The sequence below is a fragment of the Octodon degus genome, unplaced genomic scaffold (assembly GCF_000260255.1).
Source record: "Octodon degus isolate 3935 unplaced genomic scaffold, OctDeg1.0 scaffold00011, whole genome shotgun sequence".
NCBI classification, from domain to species: domain Eukaryota; kingdom Metazoa; phylum Chordata; class Mammalia; order Rodentia; family Octodontidae; genus Octodon; species Octodon degus.
The window spans coordinates 12,695,421-12,711,216 of record NW_004524587.1 but is presented as its reverse complement, the minus strand read 5'-3'; the positions used below and the strand labels follow the sequence as shown (position 1 = coordinate 12,711,216).

Genomic DNA, 15,796 nt, shown 5'->3' with positions numbered 1-15,796 from the left:
GTGTGTGTGTGTGTGTGTGTGGCCAGCTCAGCCCACCAGGGGGCGCGGCTGGCTGGCATGTGGTGCTGGGGGATCGAACCGCGGTCCCTGTGCTTGGCCAAGCTTGTTCCAAGTAGGTGCTTTAGACCACTGAGCCATCTCGCCAGCCCCTGGGGTTTGGTATTATAAAGACATAGTCTTTTAGAAAACACATGTGTATATAGAAACTGGTAGGATTTTTTTTTTTTTTAACTTATGCAAGAAATGCAGGGAGTAACACTATCTTTCCTAACAGACTATAGGAGGTACACCAACTGTGATTAAATATTCTAGTATTTATTACAACAAAACTGGACAATTTCTTTTTTTTTGAGGAGGGGCTAGCTCAGGCTGCCTTATTGGCCGGTCTGGTGCGACTTGTGCAGCTGGGGATCGAACCGTGGTCCCCTGCGCCTGACTAAGTTTGCCCAAGCAGGAGCTTTAAACAACTGACCAGCAAGCCCCATTACAACAAACTGGAAACTTTCTCTAAACATGAAATACTATCTTAGCAGTGCCTTTTGATTGATGAGAAAGAACATAAAAGTGACTCCTCATGAGTCAAAATGAAGGCAGGAACTACACTTTTTCTGTTTGGAGACGGCAGCTTCTAGAACATGAACATGTTAGTGACATATACCTGTCCTTCAGGAAGCATCAGGAAGCCAAGGAAAATCAGTTGCTTACCCTTAACTTGAAACAGTTCGTCCTCTCCAATCCACATCTCTTTTTCTTCAACCCCATTAGAGCTGTTCCACTTGCCTTTGGATACTCTGAAGGGAGATTAATGAGGAATAAACATGAAATAAATTCATCCCTGTCACCCCATGTTTTGATCTTGGCTGACTCATAGCATTCCCTCAAGGTTCACCTACACACAGTCCCCAAATCCACTGGCTGGCCAGGCGTCTCCACATGCACTCCCTCAGGCTGTTGGACCATCCCTCAAACTCAGCATCAAGTTGCACACCACCCCACCCCTTCAAAATGTACTCATTTTCTTGGCTGTCTGGTTTTGACTCAATGGATGGTCTCGGCATTCTCCCAGCTGAAAGGCTGCAAATGCTTCCCTTTCCTTCACCAGCGTGTTGTGGTTCTACCTCTGGACTGACTTCTTATGTCTCTGCATACCCTACTTCAAACCAAAGTTGCCATGCACTAGCATTACACTCTTCCTCTTCCAAAGCTGACTCAAAATGATCACATTGCTCTTCTACTCCGTGAGATGCTTCTCCCTGCCTAACTATGTGGCCAGTTACCTTAGGCAGTTTCCTACCAAGGGCCCCATCCATCCATCCATCCATCCTTCCCCCCATCCCCTGCTCCCCACGGCAGCTAGGCTGCTCTACTTCTCCTAGGAGCTCTACCCTGAGTCTCTACCCCGTTCCCTTCCTGCCCTGTGAATTCCTGGATGTCTTTGAAGACTTCCATTCTCAAGGACACCTTCTCTAAGTACTGAACCCAGCAGAGACTGATGACCTCTCTTCTTTGCTTATCTCACGTGCTCCTACCCATGAAGTCCCTGAAGGCAGAAGCCAATGCTCAATGTCCACCCCTCTAGCCCCCAACAATAGCACATGAGCTGGAGATATGCTAGCTCAAGTAACACTGTGATTACCATTAAATATCAACAAGCAAAGAAGAATTATTTCAGTAAACATAAAACATTAAGTACCTCAGTGTGGCCACAAAAAAAAAAAAAAATAAAAAAATAAAGTCCCAGAGCTGAAAAACATCCCAAACTCCAATTATTAAATGAAAATTACAGTTCACTTTAACTCGGCAACTTTAACTGTTTACTCCACTAGTGATACAACTGCCATGGGAATAGAAAAGTCTGACTTCAACAGTATAGAATAGCGGCTGGGGAGATAGTGCAGCAGGCTAAGCTCCTGCCTGGCAAGAGCAAGGACCTGTGATCCCCAGTACTGCATGCTGTTGCCACCCGAAACCATGAGTGGTGGCAAAACCTGTAATCCCAGCACTGGGGAGGCTGAGACACGATGATCACTATGAGTCCAAGCTGTATAGCGAGACTCTGTACCAAACAAACAAGTAAAAGCTCACAATAACTTTCATCTCCTTTCCTATGAAAATCAAAGATTTTTAATGTTGAGTATTTTGAAAATAATAAAGCAATCCGGTTAATAAGTGCTAGGCTTCAAAAAATAAATCCCTTGACTAAATTTTCTAGTTACCTAACCAAGTGGCCAAGACAAATGACAAACTGTATATTTTGTTCTTAAACTAGGTCTATCCCTCCATGTCATATGGGAATTTCCTTTTGAGACAAAAAGTGGTTAGTGTTAGCTACTTATAAATACAAGTCGGAATGGTTAGTTTTCTACCTACCTATCCCAGCCAGGCACGATACTGACTTCAGCCTGTGCTCCCTGCGGGCCCACTGCTCCCCTAGCAGCTGCTCTCCATCACAGATCACTGTGGCACACAGCCCTGCGTGTGCAGCGCTGTCACCTGGCTAGTGTCTGAGGGGTTACAGGATAGGGAATTCTTGCTGATCAGTGTTGGACCCTGCCTCTGTGCATGGTGCATACTGCACGGAAGGGGCTGAGATCCAGTCCTCCCAAATGTGACAAGGCTATTGGCCCTGGGCAAGTTGAGCCACTTGCCAGTCCTCGTGTTTGTAACTGGCAAAGTTACAAGTTGGTCTTACAGGGACTCACAAACTAATCTTTGACTATGGATTTTATTTTCAAGCCTTGGGCTGAGAACAGTGTTTGTATTTTACAGTGTCATTAGAAAATAAAAATATGAGGTTCTGGGGAGATAGCTCAGTGCTCAGTAGAATAAGCGCTTGCCTGGCAAGCACACAGTCCTGAGTTCAATCCCCAGTACTGCAAAAAAAAGAAAAAAATATGTGACAACTTGCATGCTCCACAATACCTGAAGTGTCAACTCTCTGCTGGCCTTTCACAGTAGTCTTGGGGGTCATCCCTTAAGAGCAATGAATCAAGAATCTTCTCTTTTGGTGAATAACTACCTGCTGATAAGAACTTGCTTTGTGGAAGGTGCTGAGATGTACCAATCTAGAAGGCATGGCTCTTCCCCACAGGTGACCTTCCTAACCCTACTCCCTCTCCCCCCTTCCATGCCTGTTCAGAAGCTGTTGGTGGTATCTTGCCAGGCCTCCCAGTCAGCTGATTATCTGGGGCATAGTTAGAAAGGCAGGTAACAGAGCATTCTCATTCCTAGTCTAATTCCGTGATCAGGAGTCTGGGAACAGTTTAAACATCCCACAGGTGACCTGAAGCTCAGCTTTAGAAACTGCCTGACAAGATCTGGCTCATCTTTCCTTCCAGACCCTTCTCCTCTCCCGTGTACCAGATCCTCCCAGCAGTTTCCACAAGGAACACTTTGGAGCATGCCAGCTGTTCTGCACCCATCTGTGTGGAGAGTTCCGCTGCCTAGAATGCTACATCCTGTATGCAAGATAACCTCCAGCAAGGCCTCCAAGGCTGGCTCCATGTCTGTTCCTCTGTAGTTTGCTCTACCCAAAATTTGCTCAATAAGCTCAGCACTTCCTCCACAGCTTCCAGGGCACCTCACAATACTTCCTTTTGAAGCAGGGATCACTGGACTTGTTTTTTCTGTAAAGAGCCAGGTAGTATTGTCAGCTGTGCATGCCTTGCCATCTCTGTCAGGACTACTCAACTGATGTCTAGAGGACTCAAAAGTAGCCATGTACAACTTATAACTGATGGGTGTTGACTGCCCATTAAAACTTTATTTATAAAAACAGGTAGCAGGTAGATTTAGCCCAAGGGCCAGTTTACAATCCCTGCTGTGCAGTACCCATCAAACTTTGTACCCTTGACATAAAGGAGAAGTGAGTTACTTCAAACCCTCCATGCATCCATCTATTTACAGAACACCACACTTGGGCCCTCTTGTTTCCTCATCTGATCATGAAGTCAGTACCTATACTCCATGGTTTCTGTGAGGAATAAAAGGATCATACAACAAATGAATACAATGTGTGGCACTGCCACCAGCAATGCGCATTTATCAACCAGTGACTCACTTGCAAACGCAAGTAGTGACGTGCACAGCACAAACTTGTGCCTAAGGAGAAATTGGTCAGATGCCACAGCCCTCTGGGGCACCTAGTATAGTGCATGCCAGATCCCTGACAACTATACCAAAGGGCAGTGGCAGAGATGGCACTGGCTGTGGGACCAGCAGGTGAATCACTCACAGTGGGAGAAGAGGGAGGAGTCCAAAGAGTTTGTTCTAAGAGATGCAATGTGGTATATGTGGCACATAGACCATGGGCTTTTTTGTGTCAGACCAACCTAGCTTTAAAAACTCCTAAGTGGTCTGGGCATGGTGTCATACACTTGTAATCCGAGCACTCGAGAGGCTGAAGCGGAGAATCTGTGAGTTTGAGGCCAGCCTGTTGGACTACACAGTGAAACCCTGTCTTAAAAACACAAATTAAAAAAACCCTCACCCCAAAGCAGAAGGGAAAGGGGAAAAAAAGGCATACCATGTATAAGTACAAATTCCATATGATGATGTGTGTTAATTTCTTTAAAAAAGGATCAAATCTAAAAGGAAAACAAAATACAATAAAACCCCAAGTGTGTCTGTGCCACTTCCAGCTGTGTGATCTCAGGCAAACCAGTAACTTCCCTGAGCCTTCCTCACTTATACAGTGGGGGTATCGCATCACCTCAGAGGGACGCTGTAGACTTGGTGAGATAATAGATCCCAGTGCTTGGGCCCAGCAAGCACTTAATTAACACAGCTCCTCTTCCCTTTGAAGGACGAATGGGGTTCTGACAGTGACGGAGGCATGACAGTCCACTGTGGGGAGTGTGAGGAAGCAAGGTACAACAGCTGAGACAAACAGTATGTTCTGGAGAGCAAGCCGACCTGTTTGCAGGGAGGGCGGATCCTCGGATCCTCAACAGTGCACAAAAGGCAGCAAAACTCAAAAGCCAGGGCAGAAGTGATGACGGGGAGGGAAATTAAATACTCTAACCACTGCTGCAACATACCTAGTAGAATTTGGAGACTGATATAAATACCCAGCGAATTTATCAAGTCTCAAATGCTCATAATAACTGCATGTCTCAAAAAGGCAAAAAAAAAAAAAAAAAAGGTGCAAAACTATGTGCATTCACTGATTTCTTTTAAAGATTAAAGTTTAGTAGCCAATTCAAATAAATATCTTCTAACAAGGGAGATTCATATTTAGCAAACAAGGCACTCAGGTTTTCGCTACAGTGAAAGCAGTGATGGGGAGGAGGCTCAGGAGCCTTCCCCTCACTCCACTCCCTAATGCAGTGCTGGGCAGCCTAGTGTGTGGAGCTCCAGACAGGCAGGGAGGACTACAGTGTCGCTCCCTGCTCCCGAGTTGTCTATCAGTCTGAACAAGACTTGGTGGTGAATAACTTAGCTGAGAGTTACTTCATTCACGGAAGTAATACCAGGCCCAACCAGGACCGCCAACCAGCCCCAAAACTGCTACAAAGAAGGTCTTCATACTTGGGATTCTTCTCCCCTGGGCGGGCTTGGCTGAGGACAGTGGACTTGGACGCAACCTCTGGGGAGGAGCTGAGGCCTGTGTTGGGCTCAGTACTCTGGCTGTTCTCCTCCAAAATCAATCTGCTTATTGTCATGCGCTTGTTCTTAGGCTGCAGTTCTGAGGTGCCCTCACCCTCAGCTGGGGCTGAGTTTTCATTTTCATCTTTTCTGGGTCTCTTGGTTTTGAGGGCTGGTGATGACAGGGGTGCTTGATTAGGAAGTACCAGATCCTTCTGGTCCAGTTTTGAGAAGGCCGCCTCGGAATCCTGGACACCAGACAGAGCCTTGAAAGCTGCCTTCAGAGTCCTAATACCAAAAGTAGTTGGAGTATTCTGTAGCTGCCTGCAAACATGGCAAACACACAATGATCAGTTTTACCACTGCTGATGCCCACTGGAGTAGACAACAGCCTTTCTGAAATTAAGGCTACTACAAGTCCACCTGAGCAACCAACTGATAACCCAACAATCACACCAGGAAGTCTGGACCCCTCCTCTGACCACCCACTCCAACCCTCATGCAAAAAAATAACTAACTGGCTTCCATTCACAGTATGTAGGCCTTACAGACAATTCTCCAGAGAAAGCTTAGCCTCTGAACAATGAGAAAATGCCTTTGACAAAATATGTATCACTTGGGACAGGGTAAAACTGGGGGTTTGCAGGACTAACCCAGCTGGCAAACCAATGTGAGGTTTTGTGTTTTTGTTTTTTTTTTTAATATCAGGTGTGGTAGCATATGACTCTAACCCCAGCACTCAGAACTGAGACCCAAGGGTCCCAAGTTTGAGTCCAGCCTGGGAAATCTAATGAGACCTTGTCTCAAAACACTGAAAGAAAAAAAAAAAGGGGGGGCAGTAATCAGCAGCAGCTGAAAAGCATACCGTTGATTGTCTTCTCCTAAGGTCCCCTTTATGCCTATTTTCCACAGAGGGTGATGATTTTTGGATATGGTTTAGTGTCTCCCAGATATTCATCCATTTGAAGGAATCAGGAGACTAGAAACTTAATCCAACGTGCTGTATACAGGATAGTTTTAGAAGGTGACTAGGCCTACATAAAGCCCTTAGGACAGAGCCCCTGTGACTAAATACTAGCCGCTTTCTAAGATGAGGGGAAGAGACTGAGGGCAAAATACACATGGGAGTCCCCGGCTCTTGGCTGCGTGCTGCAGACCCTGTCAGCAAGAAGGCATCACCTCAGGTGGGCACTTAGACCTCTAGAAATATGCACTAAATAAATCTCTTTCTTTACAAAGCTGCCAGGCTGGGAATATAGCTCAGCGCCATAGCACTTGTCTGGGAAGTACAAGGTCCTGAGTTTGATTCCCAATAGCAAAAAAAAAAAAAGAAAAGAAAAAGAAAGAAACAAAATCCCCCAAAACAAACAAAACAAGCAAGCAAACAAAGTTGCCTCAGGTAGACTGTGTCAGTAACACAAACAGACTAACACACAGGTGCGTGGAGGCATCTCAAACTATAACTCTGTGTTAGCTACTAGACTTGGGATTTCAACATCTGACTACTGCTTCCCAAGCGTTACAAATGACAATGATGAACACCTCCTGCTCAGTGTGTCCCCCAGCATCACAAAAGGGCATCCCTCTCACCGTGCAGGCTCTCGGAGTGGCTTCTCCACGGGCTGCGGTGCTGGGTGCTTGTCCTCCTTTGCTGTACTTGAGGCTGCAGACTCAGATCTCAAAGCCTTTCTGGCCATCTGGGAAAGAGTGGTTGCCATCAGGAGGACACAGCACAGAACTCACTCACTCCCTGCTGCTTACACCATAAACATACTTAGTATACAAACTACCTACAAATCCAATTGAGGCATAAACTGAAGGACACAAAATGGAGACACATAATGAGAACCATCACAAACTTTTTTTAAGCTGGATATGGTGGTGCACATCTATAATCCTAATCCCAGCACTTGGGAGGGGGAGGCAAGAGGATCGTTGTGAGTTCGAGACCAGCCTGGGCTACAAAGTTAAGCTCAAGGTCAACCTGAATGGCATAACAAGACCCTGTCTCAAAAAGACCAAAAACAAGCAAAAATATAATTTTTTTTCTTTTCTTTTTCTTGAGACAAGGCCTTTCTAAATTACTAAACTGCTTAGAGTGGGATTAAATTTGTGATCCTCCTGCTTCTGCCTCCCAAAATGCTGGTATGACATATGTGCATCAGCACAGTCAACTTCTCTTTTCTTCCTCAAAGAACAATAATCTTTCCAAAAATGTTTCATAGTTTTTACACTAAAGGAGTCAATTTGAGAATGATGAGACCATTCTGCGCAACTTAGCAAGAACATGACTCAAAATTTAAAAATGGGCTTGGATATAACTCACTGCAAAGACCCTAGGCTCAGGCTGCAGTTCCACAAAATAAAAACAAACCTCAATTAGAGTGGTCAATACTCTCAACATTGCAGAATTCTAACCTTCAGACACCAAATAATGTCATTTCACTCTATATATCTCCTCCATCCTTCCAACCCCAGTCCTCATTCAGTTTTTGACTTGCCAGTACACCATTGGAGTTACCCATAGAAGTCAAAATTATTTTTCCAAATTTAGGACAACTGCAGGCATGATGGTACACACCTGTAATACCAGCACTTGGAAGGCTAAGGCAGGAGGACTGCCATGAGTATGAGGCCAGCCTGGGCTACATAGCGAGTTCAAGGCTGAATTGCACAGTGAGACCCTGTCTCAAACACATATACATGCAAACTAAGGGCCAATTAACAAATTATTTTGTGTTTTAAGGTGATGAGAATTAAACCTAGTTCCTCATGCATATTAGTCAAAAGTTCTATCATTAAGACAAATCCTCAACCCACTAGTAAATGTTCATACTAATGATTTTGACTTTGAGATAAGGTCTCACTCTGCCCATGCCAGCCTTGGACTTGTATGTAGTCCAGGCTGGCCTCAAACTTGTGATCCTCCTGCTCAGCCTCTCAAGTGTGGGGATTAGAAGCATGGGCCACCATGCCTCACTGCTTATGCATTTTTTTTTTACATATATATTTATTCATTTGTGTGTGTGTGTGTGTGTGGCCAGCTCAGCCCACCAGGGGGCGGGGCTGGCTGGCATGTGGTACTGGGGGACCGAACTGCGGTCCCTGTGCTTTGCTAAGGTTGTTCTAAGCAGGTGCTTTGGACCACCGAGCCATCCCACCAGCCCCTGCTTATGCATTTTTAAGGAACTAAGAAAGTGCATATAATTTGATGTCTTTGACACCTACTAATATTTTTTCACTTTCTTTTCATTTTTCTTGTGTGTGCCTGTGGGCAGTGCTGGGATTAAACCCAAAGCCTCTGACATGCAAGATAAATGCCCTGCAACCAAGCTGCAGCCCAGCCCCACTGCCTATTTTCTAATTTCCCGAGTAGCCTCAAAAGCACATCATGGCATGGGACGAGAACAGGCTGAGGCACACCGTGAGGAGGTAGGGCTCTGTGTCATCCAGGTGGCTCTCCAGGAAGCGCAACATCTTCTGCTGGAAGGTCTCATAGGAGAAGTTCTGGATAACAGGGTGGGCCAAGTTCTTTTCTCGGATAATGTTGAGGAGATCACTTCTGAGCTTCTACAGAGAGAATCAATGTTCACAACACAAAAAAGAAAAAGGAGAATGCCAGTAAAATTCAACAAGGAATTTAACTGCTATTAGTTGAAATGCTTTGCAGTGTTGTCAGTGAAAATCACTGGCACACATATAGGCAAGAGTTTAACAGAGGATTCCTCACAAAATTATGGATGAGCCACAGTGAGTCAAAAAGAGATAAAGATCAATACATGCTAAAAAAAATACTTTAAGATATAATATCAGGGCTAGGGAGATAGCTCAGTAGAATAAGTGCTTGCCTGGCAAGTTCAAGGTCATGAGTTCAATCCCCCGTACTGCCAAAAAAAAAAAAAAAAGATATAATTTCAGATAGAAAAAAAGCAGTGTTCATTCAAATCAGTGTGTAGGGTGTGTTGTCACACATATGGACATAATAATAGGCAAGTTGGGGAGGTTCAATTGTGTGTACACATATATCCCAAACTTACATGCTTCCATATGCATGTCTCTGAAAGGATAAAAAACATAACACAGATGCCTCTGAGGGGGACAAAATGGCAAGTAGAAGGAATAAAAAAATTTTCACTAAACCCTTATAAATTTTGTATTATGTACATATATTACCTCTACTCTTCAAGAAATTAATTTATGAAGAAAAAAATAAAAGCAGGAAACCAAGAGAGTTTTTAACATCAGGAAACAGTAAGTCTTCACCAAAGCAACACTGCAGGATTAGCTCATTTTTTGGTACTGGGGATTGAACTCAGGACCCTGTACTTGTCAGGCAGGCACTCAAGACACTGACCTATATCCCTGGCCCAGGATTAGCACTTTTTAAATGTTACAACTTTTTAAAAGGTAAATGAACTTGTCAGCTCAGTATTTCATGCCAATTGCTTAAATTAACTTTCACAAATCAGACAATGAGTCAAGTAAATAAGTTTATATAAATTTGTATAATAAGAAATCAATTTTGCTGAGCATGGTGGCACATGCCAGCCATCACTTGGGAGGCTGAGGAAGGATCACTGTGAGGTCAAGGCCAACCTCGACAACACAGTGAGACCCTGTCTCACAAAAAAAAAAAAAAAAAAATGCTGGGCATGATGGCACATGCCTATCATCTCAGCTACCTGGGATGCTAGGACATGAAGGTCAGAAGTTGGGCAACTAAGCAAGCTCTATCACAAAATGAAAAAATTAAAAGTATCGGGGATGTAGCTCAGTAGTACATTGCCCCTAGGTTTAATCTCCAGTACCAAAATAAAGAATTAACCAAAAACATTGAAGAGAAGTTCATTTATCTTGGATATAATAGAATACAAGCTAAAAATGCTGCATATGTAGTTACTACAGTGATAGGGATCAAACTCAGCACTTCACTCATCCTAGGCAATCACTTTACCACTAACCACTTCCCAGCCCAAGATGTTACATACTTAAAGATACTTAGATAACATTCCTGACAAAGATCTTTTCCCTATTGTTCCACAAAAGCAACAAGAGGAGTTCAAGTCATAGAAGCAAAAAATATTTCAAGTTTACCTGAGATGAAGAGTCCTTGGACATATGTTTTTTCAAAATTTTTGAAGCCTTTTCAAATTCTTTGTTTTTGATACAAATAATGACAGCCTACAAAAAGGGAAATTTTTTTACTTTTGTAATAAGTAAAATCAGAATATCAAATATCATAATAATCTCCATTAAAAAGTAAAGCTGAGTCATGTATGCCCAAGAACCTTTTCATATTATATCAAATTCCTGTACTACCTAAAAACTGTCATTGTTTAAGTATCATGGCTGTTGTAAGCTCTTTCTTTCAGCTTGTAAGGTAGTAGCTTTTCAAGATTACTAAGGATTTTTTAAAATGGCTGACAAGCCAAAATATGATCCCCTGGATTACAGATCATTTAACCAACTTTACCAGAGCCCCCGAAGGAAGACAAATTACACAAGAGTATTCTAGATCCCTAAAACTGGGTTCCATGCTTTTTGATGCTTTTTTTTTTCTTTGTGGAACCAGGAATTTAACTCAGGTCCTTACGCTTACCAGGGAAGTGCTTATTCTGCTGAGCCATCTCCCCGGCCCCAAGGCATTTATTTATTTACTTATTTATTTATTTATTTATTTATTGGTGGAACCAGGGATTGAACTCAGGCCCTTGCGCTTGCCAGGGAAGCGCTTATTCCACTGAGCCATCTCCCCGGCCCTTGGGTTCCATGCTTTTTGGATGAAAGCATTTTGAAATAAGGGGTGAGGATGGGGGAGGGAGAATACACGGGGACCAAAACAAACAAGTGATATGCTGACCAGAGTTCTGCTAGCTCCATTTGGAGCCTGTGGCCTGTTCTGTAGAATGAAAGAGCTGGCCTCTCAGACCAGACACCAGCTGGCAGGTTTAAACCGTGCAGGCAATTACTGAGAACAAACTCAGCACATCCACCAGCAGCATATAAAAAGGACAAGATTCCAGGCAGGACAAAAAGTTCTCACCAATCACAGAGAAAAAGAACCTTCTGTAAAGAAACCCTGAGGGAATATATGTAAAGGGAAAATAACAGTAATTGAAAATTAAAAAGGAAATTTTAACACATATGAATATTTTTTAAATCTTAGAAACCCAACAGGAAATGAAAAGCATTAGTAGTTACGTCACAGGATTAAACAGCTACATTAAATCCTACCTCAAAGAGAGGAGTATAGAAACATCTTCTGAAGGGCCTGGGATGTTGCCTAGCATGCATGAGGCCCTGAGTTCAGTCCCCAGTATTACCAACTCCTTAAATTACACTTATTTTTTGAAAAGAAAACATTCAAAAAGGAGGGGGCCAGGGAGATAGCTCAGTAGAGTAAGTGCTTGCCTGGCAAACGCAAGGATCTGAGTTCAATTCCCGGTTCCATAAAAAAAAAAAAAAATCTAAAAAGAAGGAAAACATGCATACATTCAACCTTCACAGGAAAGAATGTATGAAGATATGGACCAAGGGGGAGAACAGCAGGGCAACCCAAGCAGTGATCTTTGCTGCTTTTGTTTTCTACTTGGTCTTAGCAAAGAGCCATGATGGTTAGTTCTCAACATTGTTCTGCTGTCATCCAGAACTGAAGGAAACTGGAATCAAATGATCTTGAATAAGCATGATCATAAATTCTTGCCCCCAGAGAAGATCCAAAATGAATGTAATTTTAATCAGATGACCAGGTTCACTTATACATCATTTTCAGCAGAAAAACTAATATATATTGAGACTATATTTTTTTTTTGGGGGGGGGGTTCTAGAGAAGACTGAACCCAGGCCCTTTGCACTGAACTATATCCCTAGCCTTTTTGCTATTTTTGAGACAGGTCTTCACTAAGTTGCCCAGGCTAGGCTTAAACCTCAGCCTCCTAGAGTAACTGGGATTATAGGCATGCACCAACACATCTAGCTATACTTACTTTTGTCTTTTTGAAACAGGGTTTTGCTATGGAGTTCAGGCTGGCCTTGAACTCACAGTGATCCTATTGCTGCTTCAGCCTCCTGAGTATTGGGATTTTAGGCATGTACACCCAACTATTTATTTTTATGAAAAATATAGGGACCAGGGAGATGGCTCAGTGGAATAAGCGCTTCCCTGGTAAGCACGAGGGCCTGAGTTCAATCCCCAGTTCCACAAAAAAAAAGAAAAAAATACAAAGCTTCTACTTTTTATGGCTCACATAGGTCCTATTATATTTGTTAAATTCTATTTAATTGGCATATAGCACAAGAGTTCTGGATGTACAGTGATGAATGCTAACACATGCCGACTTCCATAACCAACCACTCGGGGACCCCAAAGCTTGCCCTGTGCAGCTCCTCTACATCTGCAACCTCCCCATTCCTTTTTTTTTTTTTTTTTTGCTGTTTTATGCCTTTAAAACTGTCATGTAAGTAGCATCACACAGTATGTTGCACTTGGTTTGAAGGCTACAGCCTTGACACTGGCTACACTAATGCTTCGGGGTCCACCAAGGTTGTTGCACTCTCAGAAATTCATTTTTTCTGACTGCTGAACAAGACTGTACATGGATATACTATAGTTTATCCAAGATCCACTGAAGAATACCTCAGGTGTCTGCAATTTGGGGCCATTATGAATACAGATGCCAAAACATTCAAGTATAGGTTTTGTTTGAACATAACTTCTCAGCCCTCTAAGATAAGTATCTAAGAGTAGGACTGCTGGATCACAGGGCAAGTTTATGTTTAACTTGGTAAGAAATGGCCAAACTACTACAGTACAGAGCAGCTGTACCACTCCGTACTTCCATGAGCAATGTACAAGTTGCAGCTGCTGCATATCCTTTTACTTCCTTCCTTGAGGCATCGAGATCAAATTTACAGCCACAAGCATAGCAGGTACTCATTCTATCTCACAGCTGTAATCTCCCAGCCCAACATTTCTTTTCATTGATAAGTATGTTCTGAAATATGGAACGAACACTTTTCAAAAAAATTTAACTGCCTAGGGATATAGCTCAGCAGCACACTGCCTACCTGGCCAGCAAGGGTTATGAGTCTGATTCAAAAAAACAAAAACAAAAACAAAAAACAGCCATGCTAATTGCCATGTACTGTATTACCTTGGTTCACAAACTTAATTCTCTCCACAATTCTAGTCACAACCAAATCAAATTTCCCAAGGTCAACATTGAACACTCATTCAACTTGGTTTGCAACCAAAATCATGGAATCAACTTTGGGAACCATTCATGGTGGATTTATTTACTTATTTACAGACAGGTTCTCACTATATAGTTCAGACTGACCTTGAACTCACTACATAGCCCAGACTGGCCTAGAGTTCCTGGTAATCTTCCTGCCTCAGCCTGCTCAGTGCTGACATGACAAGTATGCACCACCATGCTTAGCCTGTGGTTTGATTTGACTTCTCAGAGTGTCTGTGTTATTCAGGCTGGCCTTGAGCTCACTACATAGTACAGAAGGTACCCAAATCACTAGTGCTGGGATGACAGGAGTGTACCACCATGCCCAGCCTCTCTGAGGTTTCAATTTATAGTTCCTTAATCAGTAATTAAATGAGGCTGAGGACTCTTCTTTGCAGTGCCTCTGACTGTTGAGGCTTTGCTCTCCAGTTGATCAACAGAATTAGTACAATTCAAATTATAGTCTCAGCAGGTATTTTTAGAGCTAAAGACTAGCTGATTCTAACGTGAAAAAGCAAAGGAATCAAAATCAGGTACTTTTATAAAGGTTAGAGGACTTGTACTACTCAATTTTTGATAATTTCTATAGTTACAGTATTCATGACTATAAAGATATGAATCAGTGGAGCAGAAAAGCATCTAGAAAAGAAAAATATGGCTGATGAATTTTGACAAGGATATAAAGGCAATTTCATAAAAAAAGGTATTTAATAATAAAGGGGTAATTTTTTTAAAAGGATCTTGTTATGTTTTTAATTAATTATTTATTTATTTGTGTGTGTGTGTGTGTGTGTGTGTGGCTAGCTCAGCCCACCAGGGGGCAGGGCTGGCTGGCATAATGAGGGATTGAACCGTGGTCCCCTTGCTTTGCCAAGCTTGTTCTAAGTAGGTGCTTTAGACCACTGAGCCATCTCACCAGCCCTGTTATATGGTTTAGGCTGGCCTTGAACTCATTCTGTAGCCTGGGATAACCTTGAATTTGTGGCAATCCTCCTGCTTCAGCCTCCCCCAAGTGCTGGGCTTATGGGTATGCACTACCACACACAGAAAAGGTATAACCTCTTCACCAAGTTGTGTGGAAACAATGGATCATATTTAAGAAAGAACCATGAGCCAGGCATAGTGACGCCTGCACACTGTAATCCTAGCAGTTGGGAGGCTAAGGCAGGAGAATCACTGCAAGTTTGAGGCTAGCCTGGGCACATAGTAAGTTGAAGGACAGCCTGAACTACAATAGCAAGCCTCTGTCTCAAAAAAAAAAAAAAAAAGATCCCTCCCTTTTTCATTAAGTAGTTTTCATTAAATTACCCTATATCCTTCTTCAAATCCATCAGTCAGCTAGGCATGATGATGCATGCCTACAATCCCAGCATTTGGGAGGTTGAGGCAGGAGAGTTCGAGACCAGCCTGGGCTACAAAGTGAACTCAAGGCCAGGCTAAGCTACATGATGAGACCAAAACAACAACAACAAAAAGACCAAACAACAACAACAACAAAAAATCAGTCATATTTGTGTGTTTTCTAGCCACTCTTCTATTCCACTGACTCGTATCTCTACAGTCATGAATACTGTAGTTTTATAGTAATTGTTAAAATTGAACATGGTGGTGGGAATATAGCTTGGAAACACAGTGCCTGCCAAGTGCAAGGTCCCGAGTTCAAGTCCCAGTAGGGAAAAAAATTAGTGTAAGCCCTCCAATCTTTTCTTTTATAAAAGTGCCTCAATTTAGTTCCTTTGCCTTTTCACACACATGTGAAGATCAGCTCATCTTTATAAAAATACCTACTGAAATCGTAATTTGAACTGTACTAATTCTATCAATTAACTGGAAAGCTATTAAATAGACTTGTCTTTCAACTCATGAACACTGTATGTCTTGATTTCATCAGAATTATGTATTTTTGGGGCTGGGGAGATGGCTCAGTGGTCTAAAGCACCTACTTAGAACAAGCTTAGCAAAACGCAGGGACC

The 15,796-nt window shown here is 42.8% G+C and overlaps 1 protein-coding gene across 4 annotated transcripts in view; it reads right to left on the bottom strand.

The window, feature by feature from the left end:
• Window positions 1-15,796, bottom strand: part of Terf2 (telomeric repeat binding factor 2) — a 33,879-nt gene that overhangs the window by 5,021 nt on the left and 13,062 nt on the right. The window contains exons 4-8 of one of the 4 annotated variants that reach the window (XM_023709411.1): window positions 10,681-10,767; window positions 9,010-9,156; window positions 7,177-7,283; window positions 5,702-5,910; window positions 706-791 (exon numbers count right to left, since the gene is read on the bottom strand). In XM_023709411.1, coding sequence (XP_023565179.1) covers window positions 706-791; window positions 5,702-5,910; window positions 7,177-7,283; window positions 9,010-9,156; window positions 10,681-10,767 — 636 coding nt within the window. Of the gene's footprint in view, window positions 1-705; window positions 792-2,904; window positions 3,627-5,039; window positions 5,911-7,176; window positions 7,284-9,009; window positions 9,157-10,680; window positions 10,768-15,796 lie in introns of those variants that run through there. The other 3 variants (XM_023709410.1, XR_002819893.1, XM_023709409.1) reach the window with 3 other exon arrangements.